This window comes from Exserohilum turcica (genome assembly GCF_000359705.1).
Source record: "Exserohilum turcica Et28A unplaced genomic scaffold SETTUscaffold_3, whole genome shotgun sequence".
Taxonomy (NCBI): domain Eukaryota; kingdom Fungi; phylum Ascomycota; class Dothideomycetes; order Pleosporales; family Pleosporaceae; genus Exserohilum; species Exserohilum turcicum.
This window is the reverse complement of record NW_007360136.1, coordinates 2,881,736-2,899,854: the sequence shown is the minus strand read 5'-3', so window position 1 is coordinate 2,899,854 and position 18,119 is coordinate 2,881,736. Positions and strand designations below refer to the sequence as shown.

Sequence of the window (18,119 nt, the reverse complement as noted above, 5' to 3'; positions counted from 1 at the left end):
GTATGTATGTGTGTGTGTGTGTGTAGAGAGAGAGAGAGAGGGGGGGGGGAGACGAGGAATTGGGCTTACCTCCATGGTTGTTCGGTGATAGTGCAGCGGCGGTGCGGAGTGCACGGTGGACGAGGAGGCTGCTGGGCGCTGGGTGCTGGTGCTGGCGGCGATGGCGGTTGGCGGGAGCCCAACGAGCCTCTCGCGCGCACTTGTTGTCGACGACACGGCGAGCCCTGGGGCGCGGCAGCGGGAATCTGAGAATCGGGCTTTTCACGCAAACCACCCAAAGCGGCCGGGTGCAGCAGCAGACGTGGTCGGCAACGCCGTCTGTTGGTGGCTCCAAGCCGAGGGCGCCGGGCCGGCAGGGATGCAGATGCTTCGAGTGCTCAGCGCGCGCCGGGGCAGAGAGTGCTGATAACAGGCCGTGTGGTGGCGTGACTCGAGGGCCCGACGAAGAAGTCGCAGACACGGACAGACAGTGTCGACGCCGGCGACGGTTGCGGCGCGCGTACTTAGTCGCATCTTGGCCCGGAGCAGCAACATCTTCAGGCACCGCCGCCCGCTGCCTCTCGTCTCCTCCCACCGCGCACCCCACACCCCGCGACCACGACCGCGACATCTGACGGCACCCTCACCCTCGCCTCACCCTCGCCTCACCCTCGCCTCACCCTCACCTCACCCTCACCGGTCGGCCCGGCACTCGTCGTGCTCTCGCCCACCGCCAACGTCACACAGTGTGCCCGAGACATTCACCAAGCAGCGTGCCACCAGTTTCACATGTGCCTGGCGACATGGCTTCAGCCCTGTGTAGCCCAGCCAGCCCAAGCTGAGAGGGCCAGGAAAAGCAAGAAAGAGCAACATACACACACACACACACACACACATCTTGGTAACCCCCGTTCCAACTGCGCCTAACATACACATGCTACCCATGTCCGTGTCTGCGTCTGAGTCATATTGCATTGCCAGGATCCACAAGGCAAAATAAAGCCCGTTCCAGCGCTCCGGTTCCAAATCCCGGGGTATCAAAACCACAAAGCCCAATCTACCCATGGCTCCAGCCTCCATGGGCCCAATGCCCATACTTACTCCCCCATCCAGCATCCCCCAAATAGATTCCAGTTCAATCAAACGCCACATACATGACATCATTGCTCCTCGTCACCCGTCCAATCACCCGCCCCTTCTGACCTCTTCAATCCCATGGTCCCGCCACTTCCGCACCCAGAGTGCCAGAAGCCAACTGTCCCAATCCCCCCACGAAAGCAAGGAACATGGCCAGCGCAGTCGCCTCGCCGGCAGATACCAAGTCGCTCTCGGGTGCTGAACCATCCGCTTCCATAGCCTGCACGGCTCGCCGCGTCTCTTCCGTCGCCTGATACGTAGCGTCAGGCTCACCGGAAAACGAGCCTGCATCAGAGTCAGGACTGTGCGCCTTTCCTCTTGTGCTCCGCCTGAGAGGTTCAGCCGAAGAAGCTGCCTGTGCCGAGCTAGACGATCCATTGGCCTTCTTGGAAGGTCGCCCGCGCTTCCTCGGTGTCGTCGTCTCGAGCAGTGGACTTGGTTCCTCAACCTTTTCCATAACCTTGGCCAACTCCTCTTTGAACGTAACATGCTTCTCGTGACTCGGTACCAGGAAAGAGAGCACACTACTCTCCAGCATCGAATGAACATCGAGGTCTCGAGTAAAGGTCCAAGTAAACAAGCCAACGGCTGTGAAGAGCACATCGAGACTCGTCACACTGATGGCGGGATGCGTGCTGATGTGTTTGAGCTTTTGACCCGCATTGCTGATACTTGCCAGAAGTTTGTTCACCTGAGGCGCGTCACTTCTTCCAAACGAATTGGCGACCAGGTCCCACACATGAGACCGCTGCGAGGGCCTGTTTACATAGAGCAGAGTCATCCAGACCCGCCAGTACACCAGGATAGAAGCCAGCGACAGGGCGTAGAAGACCTTGGCATAAGAGCGATGGGCAGCCGCCTTGGATTTGTGTTGGTGGCCCAGCGCGTAGGGAACAAGCTAAGCCTTGTCAGAAGAGACTGCTGAATCGTGTGGGTGCTGCGTACCTGTGGAGCAAAGGCAAAGGCCAGAGGCATGGCGAGATAGCCCACTCGCATCATGCTCTTGTCGCCAAATTCAGAAACCAATTGCGGAAACAAGTTGAGCGTGACGAGCGACGCGACGATACCCGCGTCATAGACAAAGGCGTACGGCGTGAAGAGTGTGTCGTGCAGTGGCGTGTCTCCGTTCTGCAACGTTAAAGGCGTATACAATATGGTGATGAAGAACAGGCTCAAGGAATACCCCAGGCTGCCAATGGAGCTCAGGAGCACAAAGGACGCGATAGTGGTGTTGGAGAGATTGCGTCTGCGTCCTGCAAAGCGACCAGTTAGCGTCACATCCTGACTGCAAACACATACATCCACTCATCAATGGGTTTTACGTACCCTCAGCACCCATAAAAATAGAGCTTGCTATCAGTCCGACAAAGTACTGGCTGGTGTAGAGGAACCCCTCCGGCTTCATGATGCCTACAGCATCGAATTCGCGCACAAGATCTATGTCTGCGATCCAGTCGCCCAGGTGCCATTGCTCCTCTTCACCGGTGCCATACCAGCCGCTCCATAGACTACCTGGGATTTCCTGATTGTTGTGCTGGGCCCAGCGCACATACGAGATGGCTCGCCAAAGGAAGGCAAAGGTCCCCACTGACAGCAGCGACACGAGCGCAATGACGGAGAAGGCAAAGGCATTACGTCGGCGAGCGGGGTCTTGGGAGCGCGTATGCGTCGATGGCGGTTGCGCTCTGGCGGCGCGTCGAGTAGTGAATAGTACGCGAGCTGTGAGGACTGTAACCAGCAAGACCTGCCCGCCAAAGAGGGCAATGGGTAGCGAGTTGCTGCGTGTGGAAGCGTCAGTTTCGACTGGCGCCATGGTTGCTGTCTTCAAATTTTGCAATGTCTCGACCTAAATTCGAATGCGCATTATGCGAAAGCAATGAAAGCAATGAAAGCAGCGTTGAGAGACAAGAAGCAGGTCAGGCCAGCCTGGGACCAACACGTCTTGTTTTGACCTGGAACGCGACCGGACTCCCCGCTCACGTCACTGCACGTCAATCTGGAGTCCACATCCCTGTCCTGCGCTAGTCCCGGCCCGGCGTTAGCGGGCGATCTGGCGCAGTCCGTCGTCTTTCCTTTTGGCATATGCGCGCGACGCGAAGTCCAACTCCCAAGCCTCCAACCCGATTCCCCAACCACCATGCCCCACACATACGGCGACGAGGACCTTGAAACCTTTGAAGAAAAGTACCACGAGTCGTCTGACGACGACTTTGACCCCAATGCCGCCCCGCCAGAAGACGCATCCAGCTCGGAAGACGAAGACCATGTCACCATAGAGCCCGCACAGCGCAAGGGCAAGCGCAAAGCGCCAGCGGACGAAGAGCTCGACTCTGGAGATGAGGTCACCATACAAGCTGCGCGGAGGAAGCGGTCAAGGAAGAAGGGGAAGAAGGGCAGCAAAAACGACGACGACGCCGAATTGATCATATCGGACGATGAGGGCGGGGACGGCGGGCTGATCAAGACACGGGCGCAACGAAGAACAGAGGGCAAAGAGGCAAGACCGCTTGCAAGGACTGAGGGCGCAACCGTCGATGTGGATGCGCTATGGGCGCAGATGACAGCCGCGCCTCTGAAGCCGCTTCAGACACTCAAGCCACAAGAAGTAGATGCACCAAAGCACCACACGCCCGTCGCCGACATCCCCGCATCCGTCGAGGAAGAAGAGCAGCTCACCATCAAGAAAGTCTTCACCTTCGCCGGCCAGGACACCACCGAGGAGAAGCAAATACCCCGCTCTCAACTCGACGCCTATCTCAAAGACGGCTGGAAACCACAGGACGCGCCTACAGCAGCAGCAGCAGCAGCGTCCCCAGCCCATTCCTCAGACAAAACAGAAACCAAGATCCGGCGCCCGCTCCGGCGCCCCTCCCGCTTCGATCCAAATCCCACGGGCTACGTACGTGCCCTAGCCCCAGAATTCCAGCTCTCGTGGCCCCGCACAGCAGCCGCAACCGCACACCCCGAGACAGAACACGGTGCGGAAGCAGAAGCTACAACAGCAGCAGCCGCCGTGCCACCACCCACAAAGAAAGCAGAAAAAACTCAGAAACTCAACGTCGTCGACAAGTCGCGCATGGACTGGACAGGCTTCGTCGACAAGGAAGGCATCGCAGACGAACTCGATACCCACGGCAAAACTAAAGAAGCGTATCTCGGTCGCATGCAGTTTTTGGCTGGCGTCGAGGCTCGCAGGGAGGAGGAGAGGCGGAATGCAAAAATCAAAGCTGCTGCTGCTGCTACTGTTGCATCTACCGTGCCCATGGCTGGCTGATAGACATACATGGTTGTTCTTTGTGGCTGGGAGAGAATGTTCGTGTGTAGCATGTAGCATGTAGTATGTATATATGTGTAACCCCTTTATCTTTACTGTAATGATACCCACAATTTTTCTTTTTTTTTCTTCCCCTAGCATTCTGATATCTTGTAAAATTAGGGAGTGTGAATTGTGAATTGTGAATTAAGCAAAAAAAAAGGCTAGTGTCATACCTATGTAAAACCAGGTGCCCCAAAGGAGAAGAAAAAAAGAAACAAGGAATGAAAGAAAAAAGAGAAAAAAAAGAGTGGAATTTACATAACTAACACTAAGTACTCCATGCAACGCAGCTACACCATGGCAAAGATATGTAGTTACGACGAGGACTCTGCTTTGCTTGGCTTTTTACAAAGTTCAATGCGAAGATTTGGTGGGATATACATGAGCGTTGAATTTTTTTTTTAGGTGGGGGGGGGGTTGGTTGGTTGGTTGGTTGGTTGGTTGTGTGGCTTTACTTTGTCTGTGAACAGGTGAATAAAATAAGGAACCCAAGAAAGAGAAAGAGAAAGAGTTAGAAAAAAAAGAAGAAAGAAAAACGAGATTCCTACGTCTATCCAAACACTGTATTTGCGTACAATTCTTTCGCGTCCCTTTTCTTTCTCCTCCTTCTTTGTCTTTTTCTTCATCCTCTGTGTCTCTGTCTTTGTGTCTGTGTCCGTCTCCGTCTCCGTCTTCCAGTTCTTCGTCGTCGTCTTCCAGTTCTCCATCCCCCTTCTTCGTCCTTCTATAAGCTTACCACCACAACCCAAAACAGACTGCAGTGACAACGGGAGTGACGATGATTCTTGAATGGCAAAGAAGCGGGTGAGGCGTTGCACGCATACTTAACCACTGGAAAAGCGCGAAAAACAATAAACACTCGTGCCCAATACTCCGACGAACCCCCCCCGGAACCAACATCATCCCAAGACCGGGTCTTCAAGCGCAGAATGAAAGTCGTCGTCGTCGTAGCCATCGTCGTCGTAGACATCATCAGCGTCAGCGCCATCAGCTGCATACTGCACAAGGCCCTTGACAGGTTTCGGTTTCAAGTTCGCGCGGATAGACAGGACGATATATCTTGTGCCAGGACAGCTGCTCGCTTTGATCCTGCATAGATCCTCGCCTGCAACGGAGAAGATGAAGCTGGGTTTGCCGAGGGGCAGCTGGTACATTTCGTACAAGGCGGACGCTTTGATCGAGTCCCAGCCACAGGGCTGCCAGGGGAAGCAGCGTTCCAGATACGGTTCCATGCGAGGATGGTCTGGGTTTTCGGGCGCGATGGCGAGGAATTTGCGGCGGCATTCGTCGATGAAGGCGTAGGAACCCGAGCTCGTGTTGTTTTTCTGGTGCCATCCCCTGTTCCAGATTGCGCGGATTGGATCGAATTTCGCGCGGAGAGCGGCGTACTCCTGTTTGAATATGTCATGTGGCTTTTCTTTGAAGTAATTGACTGGCGTTACTAATGCTTCGTCGAGCTCGTCGACTGGGGGTAGGATTTTCATGACTTGGTCCATTGTCTTGAAGTTTTGAAACCTTACTACGGTAAAGTATAGATAGTCTAGGATGTTGTTGAGATTGGGGCGGTAGTCCTTTTTTCGACGCGTCTCCATGTCTGAGGGACCCTTTGCGTTTGTGCAATCCTCAATCGCCCTTTTGTAGGCAGGTTGTTTGGGGTTTTTGCATTTTTGGCGCACGAAACGATTGTAGTTCTCGAGCGTGAGGATGTATCCTTGCTTGGACGCATCGACGAGCAGGTCGTGCATGTTGTAGAGCCAGCTGAGCACTGGAGACCAGATGCGGTTTTCTTTGTAGGCCTGTTTTTCTGCAAGGATGATGACTTGGCCGAGAAATGAAGGGTAGTCGCGGAACGCGAAAGCTTCTCTGAGAAAGATATCCACGTTTTCTGGATCCTGCTTGTCAATGATTTCCATCATCTTTTTTGCCATGGTGGAGATCCCATGCACTAAGGGGTCTGGAGACTCGATTGGCGCAGGAGCATTGGAGAACGGCTGTACAAGTGTGGGCTCCCAGCATATCCAGAATATATCACCGTCGTAGTCGCCTCCCTGCAATTTACCAGCCAACGGATAGCGGCCTATCGACGGAAAGACAGCTACATCTACCAAATGTGATAGTGCGGGATGAACAATCTTGCGTACCTTCTGTATATCAGAAGGGCGACAAGCAGGCTGGCGAGCGACTAGGACTTCCGTCTCTCTCGGGAGGAGGTATGTCTCATCTGTCATCTTTTCCATGAATGATTCTTGCGTCGAAAACTGCAGATGAATCTCTCCCGGCTTTAAAACCCCAAACGGATCCGGTACTCCATAAACAAATGTCGACGGTGGAAGTGATATCCGTAACTTGGCTTCTTGAAACATCTGCTTCCCCTCGATAAAGCGCATAAGACATTGGGCAAGATACCGACACTTCAAGGTCTCGAATCCAGATTGTAGTAGATGCTGAATGATTTCCTCAAGAGTTATAGGTTGGCCTCCTTGCCAGGATGCGTCTTCGCCGGGTTTCGTTTTCGCACCGTTTTGATACACCCAGTGATACACTCTTGCGGGGTCTCGGATAATTTCCAGCAGCTCCATGCTCTCCTTTTCGAGGCAGTTACGCACAAAGTCGGAGATCACCGACTTTGGTACGCCTCTGTCTTCCAAGATCGGAATGAAGGATGTGTGTAGCTCGGATGGAGAAGGCGGTAAGCTATAGTTTGATACCTCAAAAGTACGGTGATGAACTGAATTATCGTTTGGCGGGTTAAATTTCCGTTGGCTCTTGTTGATCTTGATCCAGCGCCCCAGATGGTAGGGATCCTTGGTGAATGGCTCTGCACTAATTATCCAGAGTCCTTTAGCACCACCAATACGTCCTTGGAAAGCACTGGGCATGGGGGCATGAGCCCCAGTGGCTTCCTTGATGAGCCTCCATATCTCTATCGCTGCGCCCACTGATATAACGCAGCATCCATCGTCCATCACAGTTCCTTCGGGGGGTGTAGGCCAGTCCAGTTTCCGGTCGTCGAACTGTGTGTCTTCCAAGTCGTCTGTACTTAGCTTGTCGTGTACAAATTCAATCTGTTCCGGGCTGAAGACAAGGGTAGGTATGGTCCGAGAGAGGCCAAGGTCGATGCGAGCAAAGGCTTTGCAAATGGGCTGGTCTCTGTTTAGGGCCAGGGGCAAGAACTTGTTCAGCATCCGATGGATTGTACAAGGTTCCTCAATACCAATGCCTTGGGTTGCAAAAAGAACTATCCTCTTATCATGCATTGCATCGCTCCGACGAGTGCCCTTGCCCTTTTTCAAGGTGTCGATGTGGAACGCCCTCCACTTGCGGCCAAGAAATGAATGCTCTTCCTTCAACCATTCTATCAACTGCTTCCGGATTTGTTGCATTTGCTTTTTGTCGAAGCGTCCAGTTTTGCCTACGTCGAATTTTGGCAGGTCCAGGTAAAGAAAGCGGTCTGAACCAAACATTCGCTGCAATCGACACGACCTATCCGCTAGTACCGGGGACAGCTTAAGACACATAACTGGGCCGTTTTGTTTGGCGTTAATCGTCAAGTTGCCCTTGAATGTGTAGCCATCGAATCGCCGTTTCTCTGCCTGCCAGAGGCGGTCGGGATCTCGTGGTTCGATAGCAGGTTTGGACACGCTCCGGAGGTAGGCATTTATTCTTTTCCAGAATTCATCTCTATTAGAGTAGATGTTTGGCTGGGAAACAAGATTTGTTATCGTTTGCAAAGAAACATCGGATTCTAGTGCAATGCGTAGGCAAATAAACAAAATGTAATAGGGAAGGCCTCCTGATACCTTTGGGTCGTCTTCCACAAAGAGATTTTGTTTGGGAATATCGCGAATATCGTATGACATCTTTGTAGGAACCTCGGGTTCTGGGGCTTTGACGCACGGAGTTGGATCTGATACAAGTTGCGCATTTTCAACTTCAAACGACGCATTGAGAAGTCCGTCTTCATCTACAGAGCCAAAGGTAGATCGCGTCTGACCGCTGCTCCCTTGAGAGAAGGATTCGTTGAGGTCTCTTTGGATATCCTGCTCGAACAATCTGTAGTCCGGAACTCTGTCAGATTGGGTTGCTGCCTGAAGGAGGTCATCATCGTTCAACGAGCCCATTGTAGTGGAGCTTGTCCTGCTCAATCTTGGTTTTGAGATGTATTTCTCATAGACATTGACGTCGCTGTTGTTTGATGTGAAAGAAGTTGCTACGGTATTCGCGGTCTCCTGTGATGAGAAAGTGGTGGTATTGAAGGACGTGTTTGCTGAGGAGGGTGGTTCATCAGCGTCTGCCCGAAAAGAAGGAGCCATTTCGCGAGCTGGTCTCTTGAATTCTGACTGCGCAGTACGCGATGAGGTGAATGCTTTGGAGATCTGCTTTCCTTTCAGGGCTTTTGTCAACTTTTTCGGATTCTCAGAACCATCAGAATCCTCCAAGGGTCGTTTTCTCGTCATCCTGAAAGAGACATGTTTACTTGCCTGGGGCAATTTATGCGCTGATCTGGAAGATGGTGATGGTGAAAGTGACGGTGAGCGTCCCTTATGGCTTTGGTTCATCTCATCGCCGGTGTCCTCGTCTGTGGGTGATCCTGGATCTATGGCAGTCATGTACGACTCCCGTGACTCCCGTTCATCTCGTCGATCGGTACGCAGTGGATGGAGAGGCTGCGATGTACTGGCTGCTTCTATCTGCAAATCAGTATTTTGTAACTCGAGGGGGTTGACCCTTTGCTGGCACCTTCAGAACTCTCTGTTCTGAATCACAGGTTGCCATTGAAGATGCCGATGAAATTGGCAGAGACACAGCGTACAACGCGCATATTGCGCGAAACACTGTTCCCAAATTGAGGCTCTTTGACCAGAGTAACCTGATTGCTCCCAATGCCGCTATTACTCTTTGTCATGCGTATGGAGCCATGGTCTTTTGTAAAACAGGAGCGTACTAACCGCGGAAGGAGGACGCAAGGCTTCTAGGACGGCCGATCTCCTGGGTGCTGTCCTTGGAGGCCGCTGCATCCACATTTGGCACACCAGACAGTAACTTGTAGAAAAGAGCCAACTGCTCTTTGAGTTGCAAGGTCGATGCACGGAGGCTGAAGTCGTCAATCGCCCGTTCGAGACCTGGCTCGTTTTTGTAAACTAGAAACTTCATGCGCCCGTAAATCTTGTTGCGTAGGTCGTTTGGACTCGATTTGCTTGGTGACCAGTCCACTCCGCGAGGCTTGATGCCTAGGCCACATTTTTCATTAACGTAGTTCACCCACTTATCGATCTTTGCTGGTTTTAGGCGCTGCGACGTGTTGGGAGTCGCGGTACGGGTCGGCGCGGCGGTTGGACCCTTGGTCTTACCATGTGCCGACATGCGGGGCAGTGGCCTTCCTGCACGGTGCGCGATGCAGCAATTGAACCAAAAGACAAGGCTAAGAGCGCAGAGCAAACAAAAAACGAGAGTCGGATACCAAGGAGATTAGAGGTGGGTGAGCCCTGGAGCGCAAGGCTGAGGATGTTTGCTCCGGGCGGCTGATGAGACGGATGGTCTGTGCACTACGCGTCTTCGCGCTATCACGAGAGATGCTCACGGACGCAGTCTCAGCAAGCAATTCTTGCGTAGCAAAAACGGGCATCTTCGTGGTTTTTGGCGGCAGCAAGGGGGAGTGCGGGCTTCCTATACAGGCGAGATCAGCGGTAGAGATGCATAAAAACCCACCCGAGACTGCAACAGACAGGCTAGAATGGTGGCACAGAGCAAGAAGCGGGGCGAAGCGGGGTGAAGCAGGACGGAAGAATAAACATGTGTCACATATGACTCCATAACGGTCGTCTAGATTGGTGCCGTGTCGCTTTTCGCACTCTGGCGGATATTCCAACCATGCAATAGGTATTCGTAAATTTCAAAATGAACCGTGAACCGACCCCGCGCCTTGAGCCATCCAGGCCTAAACCTTCATCTCCTCGAGACCGTGCTTCCAGACGGTGACGAATGGGGTGACACCGTCCTCGCGGTAGTTGAGGAGGACAATCATGCCGTCGGGGTTCATGGACTCGCCGGTGAAGAACTCGTAGTCCTTGAAGTTGGTGATGATCTTCTTGGCGTAGCCCTGGGCCTTGGTCTCAAAGTCCTTGATGGTGGCCTCGTCGGCACCCTTGGTCTTGAGAGTCTCCTTGACTGCCTTCATGTAGCCTGTTGGCAGTCAGTACTGGGAGGTTCAGGGTGCTGTGCTAGTTGCAGCCGTACCCTTGAGGTATGTGAGGTAGCCCTTCTTGTCGAAGCCCGTCTCGTTCAGGCGGAACGAGTGGACGACGTCGATCTTGGTCTCGACCGTGTCGTCGGCACCCTCCTCCTGCTCCTCGGCGGAAGCATTGGCACCAGTGTCTGGACATTGTTAGCCGCGACAGTGTGCCAGGGCATGGACTGGACTACGAACCGAAAGTCTCGCCTCCGATAGTGATCTTGGAGCAGTCGGCCTCGTAGACGACGCCGTCAATCTCCTTGAGGTTGTACGAGTCGGAGATGATCTCGTCACCGGTGATGATGTCCTGCGCATATGTCAGTACTGGGCGCCGCGAGCGAGGGGGCGTGTGCCTGTGTCTGGCTGCGCAGTGCGTCTGAGGCCGAGCAGCGAAGGCGGGGTAGTATGCGCGGGCAGCAGCGAGGCCGCGCGGGCGCCATCAGCAACGCACCTTGTAGATGATCATGTTGGCGGAGGGGGCGTGTGCTGGAGGATACGAAGGGCAAGGGGAGTAGGCTGGCACTCGAGGAGTCTTTCTTCACCTGAGACGGAAAGGAAGCGCTGGACTATAAGGGCGGGCGTGAGAGAGAATTTGGTGGGGTCGAAAATTGGGTTTGAGGAGGCGCTAGCCGCAACGGGCGTAGCGCCATCTGTGGCTGGACTGTGGCCGCGCCGCTGGCACTGGCTCACTTCAGGCTCATCAGTCGTGGTCGTCGCAGGCGCACGGGCCCGGTGGCGAAGGCTGCTGCTGCCACTGCTGCTCGTGGGCCGGGCGGCATGGCAGCCGAGATGCGAAATGTCATGATGCGCCCAGCGCCCAGCGCCTGTCCGCCCTGTCCGTGTTCCCTGTCCGTCCCAGGCACGCTCACGCCCACGCCCACGCCCGCACGCTGACGCCCGCGCTCACTCGTCTGCGGGAAGCACCACCCTCACACGACTTTCTCCCCAGCCCTGCTCTGCCTACCGCAGCCTCTCCTTTCCGAGCCCACGCCCCCTGCTGTCAACAAGCTCATATCGCCGCCTCATCCCCCGTGCCTGCCATACATACCGCCAGCCTGCTGCCTGCGCCTGCTCCTGCTCCTGCTCCTGCTCCTGCTCCTGCTCCATCGCTCCTTCTCCCTAATTTCCGGGCTCCGCCGCTTCCGGGCTCGTTCCGTCATCAGCGCCCGTCGCCCGTCGCCCGTCGCCTGGCGCCTTCCAAGCTGACTGTACTCAGCCCTCCTCAACGACACCACACCACTCCACCCATTGCACACACCCCTCTTCCACTCCAAAGCCGACCACGACAACTGCCCTGAAAAAGCGCCTGTCGCCGCATACTCACGCCTATACCTCCTAATCCGCGCGCCGAGAGCCTCAGTGCCGCACCATGGCGACCGCAAACGCGACAACACACGACCTGCCTCCGCTGCCTGAATACACGCTCAGCCCTCTCCAACCACTCACCTCATGGGTCTCCGATGCATTCATACAAGCCGCGCTCCCCGTTGTCGGGTACTGGATCGTCTCGCTCATTTTTCACGCCATTGACGTATACGACCTGTTTCCGCAATACCGACTGCACACGCCCGCCGAGGTCCTGAAGCGCAACCACGTCTCGCGATACGAAGTTCTGCGCGACGTCATATTCCAGCAGATTATCCAGGTCATCGCTTCATTCAGCCTCTCCGTCTTTGACGATGCTCCAGTGACGGGCAAGGCTGACTATGACGTCGCTTGGTATGCGCAGAAGATCCGCCTCGCACAACGCGCAGTCCCCTACATCCTATCTACCGTAGGCGTCAATCCATTCGCCCTGGCCTCAAAAATGGATTCGTCATGGCCAATTCTCTCTTCGGTTCTCGCCGGAGGTAAATACCCCGCGCTGCTGCAGTCAGTCATGGTCGCAGAAGAGCAGACTCTGGTTCCTGCCTTTGCTTCTTGGGAGTTGGCCGTTGCCAGCTTCGTCTACTGGTATGCGATTCCTGCGCTCCAATTCAGCGCTGCTGTTATCATCATGGACGCGTGGGAGTACATGTTGCATCGCACAATGCACTTGAACAAGTGGCTATACGGTACGTTCTGCTCTATTTCGACTCTGTTCTTTACCTAATATACACAGTGACCTTCCACTCACGCCACCACCGCCTCTACGTTCCATATGCGTACGGCGCCTTGTACAACCACCCCATTGAAGGATTTGCGCTCGACACCCTCGGCGCCGGTGTCAGCTACCTCCTTACTGGCCTGACCATGCGCCAATCCATGTGGTTCTTTACCGGCTCAACCATCAAGACTGTTCTCGACCACAGTGGTTACGAATTCCCCTACGACCCTACCCACTGGATCTTCTCCAACAACGCCGCATACCACGACATTCACCACCAAAGCTGGGGCATCAAGACCAACTTCTCACAACCCTTCTTCACCTATCTCGACCGCATCGGAGGAACCGTGTACAAGGGCGATGTGGCTGCCAAGTATGAGCGTGCCCGCATCACGGCACAGCACAAACTCGACCAGGAGAAGGAGAACGAAGCGACCACTGTCTCAGCCACAGGTGCCAGTGTGTCCCAGGAGGATGCTTCGCTACCACAACGAGCTTCTACACCCCGCATGTCTAGGAAGAAGGCGGGCAGCATCTCGTCGACGGCGGGAACCAACTTTAAAGATTTGACCAACAAGGTCAACCAAAACCTGCACGGCAGGCGAGCCAATGTCCTTGGACTGGAAAGCTCACATTGATTGGACAATACTATTTCATACATAAAAAGATTCATTCAGCCACTATAGGTCATGTATAGTTCTGGAGTACCAGCATTCGCTTCGTTTTACCTTTTTTGCATTTCTGGCTGCTTTAGCCCTGCGCTGCTCGTCGCGCCATTTAGATCCTGGCGCACTGTTCGCCATCATTCGCTTATGTACTGTATGATTCTGGATGGGCGTTTACTGTACGGTTGGGATACTTGAATTTGACTATTGACTGTACGAATGTTTCGTTCGTGTCTTGGTCCACGCGTTATGCTTTTGAGATGAGCAATTGCTGCAAGTTATTTACAATTGATAGGCACGTATTACACAGGCTCTGTTTGCGTTAACTTGCCGTTCATCAGCTCGCGGCTTTAGCTACTTTTAGTTTGCGCGTTTGTCAAATTCACATGCACTGTCTTAGCAGGTCGAATCTCGGATCTTTCAATATGAATCACCGTTCCGCCATTCAAGAGCACGTGAGCAGTGAGGTCATGCACAAAACTTCTATGCAGTTTGTATGTTCACAATGCATCCAGAGCATTCGATCGGCATTGTTTCTTTACGGTGGCAGCTGTGTAAACACTGCTGGCTGGTTTTGGTTGTTCTCATATTCTGCCATACAGACATCGGTCGACCACGTGCTCTTCCACCACGCATCGCAACTCAACACCGCACCAAGCCTAGCAGAATGGTTTCCTTTTTGCAAAAAATGGATACACGCCGTCTTGACGGCAGGGACATGAAACGCCTCGTCCGCATCCTACGGAACGTCCCTGGACCCACAGACGAGCAGGCGCATTATAGGAAATTCATCAAGCAAATCATCCAAGACCTTCCGCGTCGCCTACGTTCTCCGACCTTGACCTTTGGATCTCCAAGCAATCTCTGCTACATCCACAAAGGGCTAAACGCACATCTCATCAACGACATCTGGGCATGGCTGAAGCACGAGTTTGAAGGCGCACTCGGCATGTTCCTGTATCCTCTCATCATGCACAATCTTCTAACGGCCGACCAGGAGTGGAAGCTGCGTCAATTGGAACCTGTTCTGCAGATGTGGCAACGTGATTTCAGTCCTGACACGTCTCGGCCGCCCGGCCATGAGCCCATCTACGCTGCCGACAAATGGTTCTACCAGCAAAACCAGTGTCCAGCTTGTATTATGGCACGCATCGGTTCGGAGCAAGACGTTCTTTTTGCTCTGTTTGCGGGCATGGTTTGTCGCTACAACATCAAGCAATCGACTTATGAAGACGCCATCCGCGGCCATGCTGCCTGGAGCAGGACGAGCTCGAAACGGATCCGCTTTGTTAAATACTGGCTCAGAAACACGCATGGCGGCGACAACATCGTCTTTGAAGCGGGTGAACTCGGCATGCTGATGAAGCGTCTGCGGCGTCACTACCACTCGCTCTCCGGCACAGCGGCGCAGAATACGCCTGTAACGGCAGGATACCGTCCCGGCGAAGCCTACTCGACTCCTGTGGTTGTCGACGAAAATCAAGCTTACGAATACTATCTATCTACCCTCGATACACCAGCATCCTACCAAACCAGCGGCCTGGAGTTTCCTGCTCCACCAGACCCCAAGATAGGACCCAATCCTCGTCCAAGTGACGCAGAACCGCTCTCGCCAGCTGAACCTCTGGGCTTTGAAAGGCTGGGTGTGAGTTATAGACGCAGCATGCCTCGGAACATGCAAGATGGGCCTCTTTCCAGTAAGTCGTCCAGCACTACTCTCAGTCTAATCTACTCAGCCTACTCAGATGACATATCGAGTCCCTCGCACAGCACTAGTCCTGCTACACCCACGCATTCTACTCCATTTCGTATACCACGGAAGCCTGTTCCCGTGGGATGTAGTAGTAGTAGCACACACGAAGCCACCAAAGCAAAATCCTTACAACCCAAACCAGGCAAGTCCGCCACATACAATCCGCATCAAGACTCCTCTGTCAACACTCTCCACGGCACCTATCCTCCCGCTCCCACTCGAACCCCACCTCCGCCTCCGCCTCTACCTCCCACTCGAAGTCCCCCGCCTCCGCCTCCTCCTTCTCTTTCCCTCCCGCAAACCCACCCCCCTCGCGCCATCCCCTCATCCATCTACTCGCGCCCCCCCTCCCCCGCTCTAACATGCACCACCAAGACACCCACGATTATGTCTTACACCGGCGGCCCGTCTGCCCGCGCCCACCACCGCGATCCCTTTGACAACCCGATTTACGCATCGCTGGAGACGCGCGAAGAGAGGGTACAGCGGTATAGACGGTTGTTGGCTCCGCGGCCGGAGGGCCGTGATGATGATGGTAGTGGGAGTGGGAGTCGCTTTACAGATTACATCTTGTCTGAAGATGATACCGATCAGCGGGACCAACAATCTCACGCTACTACCAGTCTTCCGCCAAAGGAGCAAACAGAAACTCCTCTACCGCCACCCCAGCGCAAATCCATATACGCCGCATGGCGCAATCCACATTTCAACACCGCAGAGTTCGACGGCGTAGACGCAGCATTGGGACAAGACGAAAGAAACGAATTGGAAGCCGTGATAGCCGGTGAGATAGCGGAGGAAGCGAATGAGGGGAGTGATGTGGGAGACGGGAGAAGCAAAGGGAAAGGCAGGGCGAGGGGGAATAGTGTTGCGAGTACAGTATGGAGGGATTTATACTAGTAGCCTCTCTCCCTCTGAGATATTGCTATGCTCAATTTTTCTTCTACGTAACGACTTTTCTTATTTGTATTGTATTTTTCTATTTTCTGGTGTAAATGTTTGGAAATATATATATATATATATATATATGCTCTAGTAATAAAAGCTGTACTCTACATGTTCCCATCCCACCTGGTAACCTTTTTTTGCCCTGTTCCCTCGCTATCTTATGCAGCTTCAATAGCCCAATCGCTTCATTTCCTGGTATACATGACCTCACTTACTTGTCTACTGACTCACTTGACACACTCACACTCATACTCACGCTTCTACTTCCACTACCGCCTTGTCTGACTCAATCCTCCAACATCAGCATCAGCAACCTACCACTCTTCCACCCTTTCTACACACACACACACACACACGTATACACATAAAACCAAACCAAAAAAAACAGAGTCTGCCTCGTACACATACATGCACACATGAACACACATGCTGTGTGTCAGCTATGTAAATTATATGCTATATAAGCCATGTGTAAGCTCCTTAGTCCACCCAGTCTACCCAGTCTACCCACTTCACCCAGTGAGTGCAAGGCATACTTCCCCACGGGCCTTAACCTTCTTTTCTCTTCTTTTTTTTCTAACAATAGCTCAGTCAGATGATTTTTAATTCAGCAAGATTCGGTTGAGGCTGGGGTAGTAAAAGTGCCAGCTCAAGCCAGCTCAAGGCAGGTTAGATTAGATTAGGTCAGGTTAGATTACTATCCGTGCGCAGCCAACGAGCCAGTACAGTCAACGAGCCACCCCACCAAGATCGGACGACCAAAAAGATGAGGTTATTAAGCCACCCACAAAAGCTATTATCGTGAGATCTTTTGGTGTATTACTATATAAACGCTACTAAAGCGTTTGCACTACTTATATCTCGCTAGCGTCTTAATTTAGCGGGTGTGCAGGCCAAACTTAGGTAGGGAGGGCGCCCAAGGCGGACCCTCAACCACCTAGCTTAATAGAGCAACAACACGACGACGCTTTGCCGTTTTTTTTTGCTGGCTTAACTAAGGCTTCTCGCTTACGCTTGTTTGCTGTATCGTGAGTTTTTTTAGTGTTGCAGCTTGTTGTTGTTGTTTAAGCGCCTGGGCAGCTGCCTTTTCTTTAGCGCGCTGTTTCTGCTTGCGCTCACGCTCTATTTTGGCTTCTTATCAAGCAACCTTTGCAGCTTCTGAAATTTTGAGATTGTAGAGCTTTACCGCCGCCTTGAGTTCCTTATCCTTAGCTTTTTGGAGTTGTTCCTACTTCTTTTGCTCTTCTCGTACGCTCTCGCGATACCTGGCTTCGCGGAGCTTTCTTGGGGACCAGAATACTGCCCCGCCGTGATACTCCTCGCGCTGTTGAAGGTCCAGTGTCTTGCTCTTCTTCTTGGCGTTTGTTTTGGTGTTGAGCGAGCGATTAAGATACTCGTTCTCGTGGTGGAGAAGCTTGTTTTGAACCTGTAGAGACCAAAATAAAGCCTTAAGCCGCTAGGCTTCAACTTTTGACTTATCCCCAACCACAGCGTCGAAAACTTTTCGCAGCTCACGCCAGCTATCACCGTCGCCATGCTACCCAATTTCTAGAGTCTCATCTTGTTGTTGTGGGTGTTTGTTGAAGCGTTTTAGGATGACCTGAGCATCCATCGGCCACACCCCAGTAACTTGAAAACTCTTCTTGATGAGATCCGGAGTCATTGTAGAGCTCCAAGCGGGCCAAAAGAGGCTGAAGAACTCTCTTTTTGTTGCCTTTGCCGTGCCGTGGGACTCGTGGAGGTGGCGATCGAGTTGTTTCGAGTATGCTTTCGACATCGGAGCGAACACAACCACATCAAGTGGCTGCAAGCTGTGGGTTGCGTGGGGTGGAAAGATAGCCAACAGGATGCGGTTGCCATCGCAGAAATCTATAAAATCAGTTGATACATGGCTGCCGTGGCCATCAAGGATCAGAAGCCGGTAATCCCGTCTTGCTTTTGGCTTCGTGAAGCGTTCAAATACCTATTTAAGCCACGCCATGCCGATATCATTGTTGCTCTAT

The 18,119-nt window shown here is 53.2% G+C and overlaps 7 protein-coding genes across 7 annotated transcripts; 3 read left to right on the top strand and 4 right to left on the bottom strand.

The window, feature by feature from the left end:
- Positions 1-1,186: 1,186 nt before the first annotated feature.
- SETTUDRAFT_154914 (uncharacterized protein) lies at positions 1,187-2,929 on the bottom strand (the record flags this gene model as incomplete). Its single annotated transcript, XM_008029573.1, has 3 exons — positions 1,187-2,014; positions 2,062-2,369; positions 2,443-2,929. 3 exons carry the CDS (start codon positions 2,927-2,929, stop codon positions 1,187-1,189), a joined length of 1,623 nt encoding a protein of 540 aa, XP_008027764.1.
- A 324-nt stretch (positions 2,930-3,253) lies between these two features.
- SETTUDRAFT_179826 (uncharacterized protein) lies at positions 3,254-4,390 on the top strand (the record flags this gene model as incomplete). Its single annotated transcript, XM_008029572.1, has 1 exon — positions 3,254-4,390. The coding sequence occupies one exon, from the start codon at positions 3,254-3,256 to the stop codon at positions 4,388-4,390; it is 1,137 nt and encodes a 378-aa protein (XP_008027763.1).
- A 941-nt stretch (positions 4,391-5,331) lies between these two features.
- SETTUDRAFT_137938 (uncharacterized protein) lies at positions 5,332-9,796 on the bottom strand (the record flags this gene model as incomplete). The annotated part of the gene is made up of 2 exons (XM_008029571.1): positions 5,332-9,119; positions 9,382-9,796. 2 exons carry the CDS (start codon positions 9,794-9,796, stop codon positions 5,332-5,334), a joined length of 4,203 nt encoding a protein of 1,400 aa, XP_008027762.1.
- Positions 9,797-10,212: 416 nt separating this feature from the next.
- On the bottom strand, positions 10,213-11,227 carry SETTUDRAFT_164009 (uncharacterized protein). The gene is made up of 4 exons (XM_008029570.1): positions 11,116-11,227; positions 10,860-10,971; positions 10,670-10,807; positions 10,213-10,615 (listed from the first exon to the last, which is right to left on the bottom strand). The coding sequence occupies exons 1-4, from the start codon at positions 11,128-11,130 to the stop codon at positions 10,371-10,373; spliced, it is 510 nt and encodes a 169-aa protein (XP_008027761.1). The 5' UTR covers positions 11,131-11,227; the 3' UTR covers positions 10,213-10,370.
- A 690-nt stretch (positions 11,228-11,917) lies between these two features.
- On the top strand, positions 11,918-13,851 carry SETTUDRAFT_164008 (uncharacterized protein). The gene is made up of 2 exons (XM_008029569.1): positions 11,918-12,718; positions 12,766-13,851. Exons 1-2 carry the CDS (start codon positions 12,034-12,036, stop codon positions 13,386-13,388), a joined length of 1,308 nt encoding a protein of 435 aa, XP_008027760.1. The 5' UTR covers positions 11,918-12,033; the 3' UTR covers positions 13,389-13,851.
- A 252-nt stretch (positions 13,852-14,103) lies between these two features.
- SETTUDRAFT_20855 (uncharacterized protein) lies at positions 14,104-15,901 on the top strand (the record flags this gene model as incomplete). The annotated part of the gene is made up of 2 exons (XM_008028751.1): positions 14,104-15,112; positions 15,792-15,901. 2 exons carry the CDS (start codon positions 14,104-14,106, stop codon positions 15,899-15,901), a joined length of 1,119 nt encoding a protein of 372 aa, XP_008026942.1.
- A 1,435-nt stretch (positions 15,902-17,336) lies between these two features.
- SETTUDRAFT_164007 (uncharacterized protein) lies at positions 17,337-17,903 on the bottom strand. The gene is made up of 2 exons (XM_008029568.1): positions 17,658-17,903; positions 17,337-17,636 (listed from the first exon to the last, which is right to left on the bottom strand). Exons 1-2 carry the CDS (start codon positions 17,777-17,779, stop codon positions 17,573-17,575), a joined length of 186 nt encoding a protein of 61 aa, XP_008027759.1. The 5' UTR covers positions 17,780-17,903; the 3' UTR covers positions 17,337-17,572.
- Between the last annotated feature and the right edge of the window lie 216 nt (positions 17,904-18,119).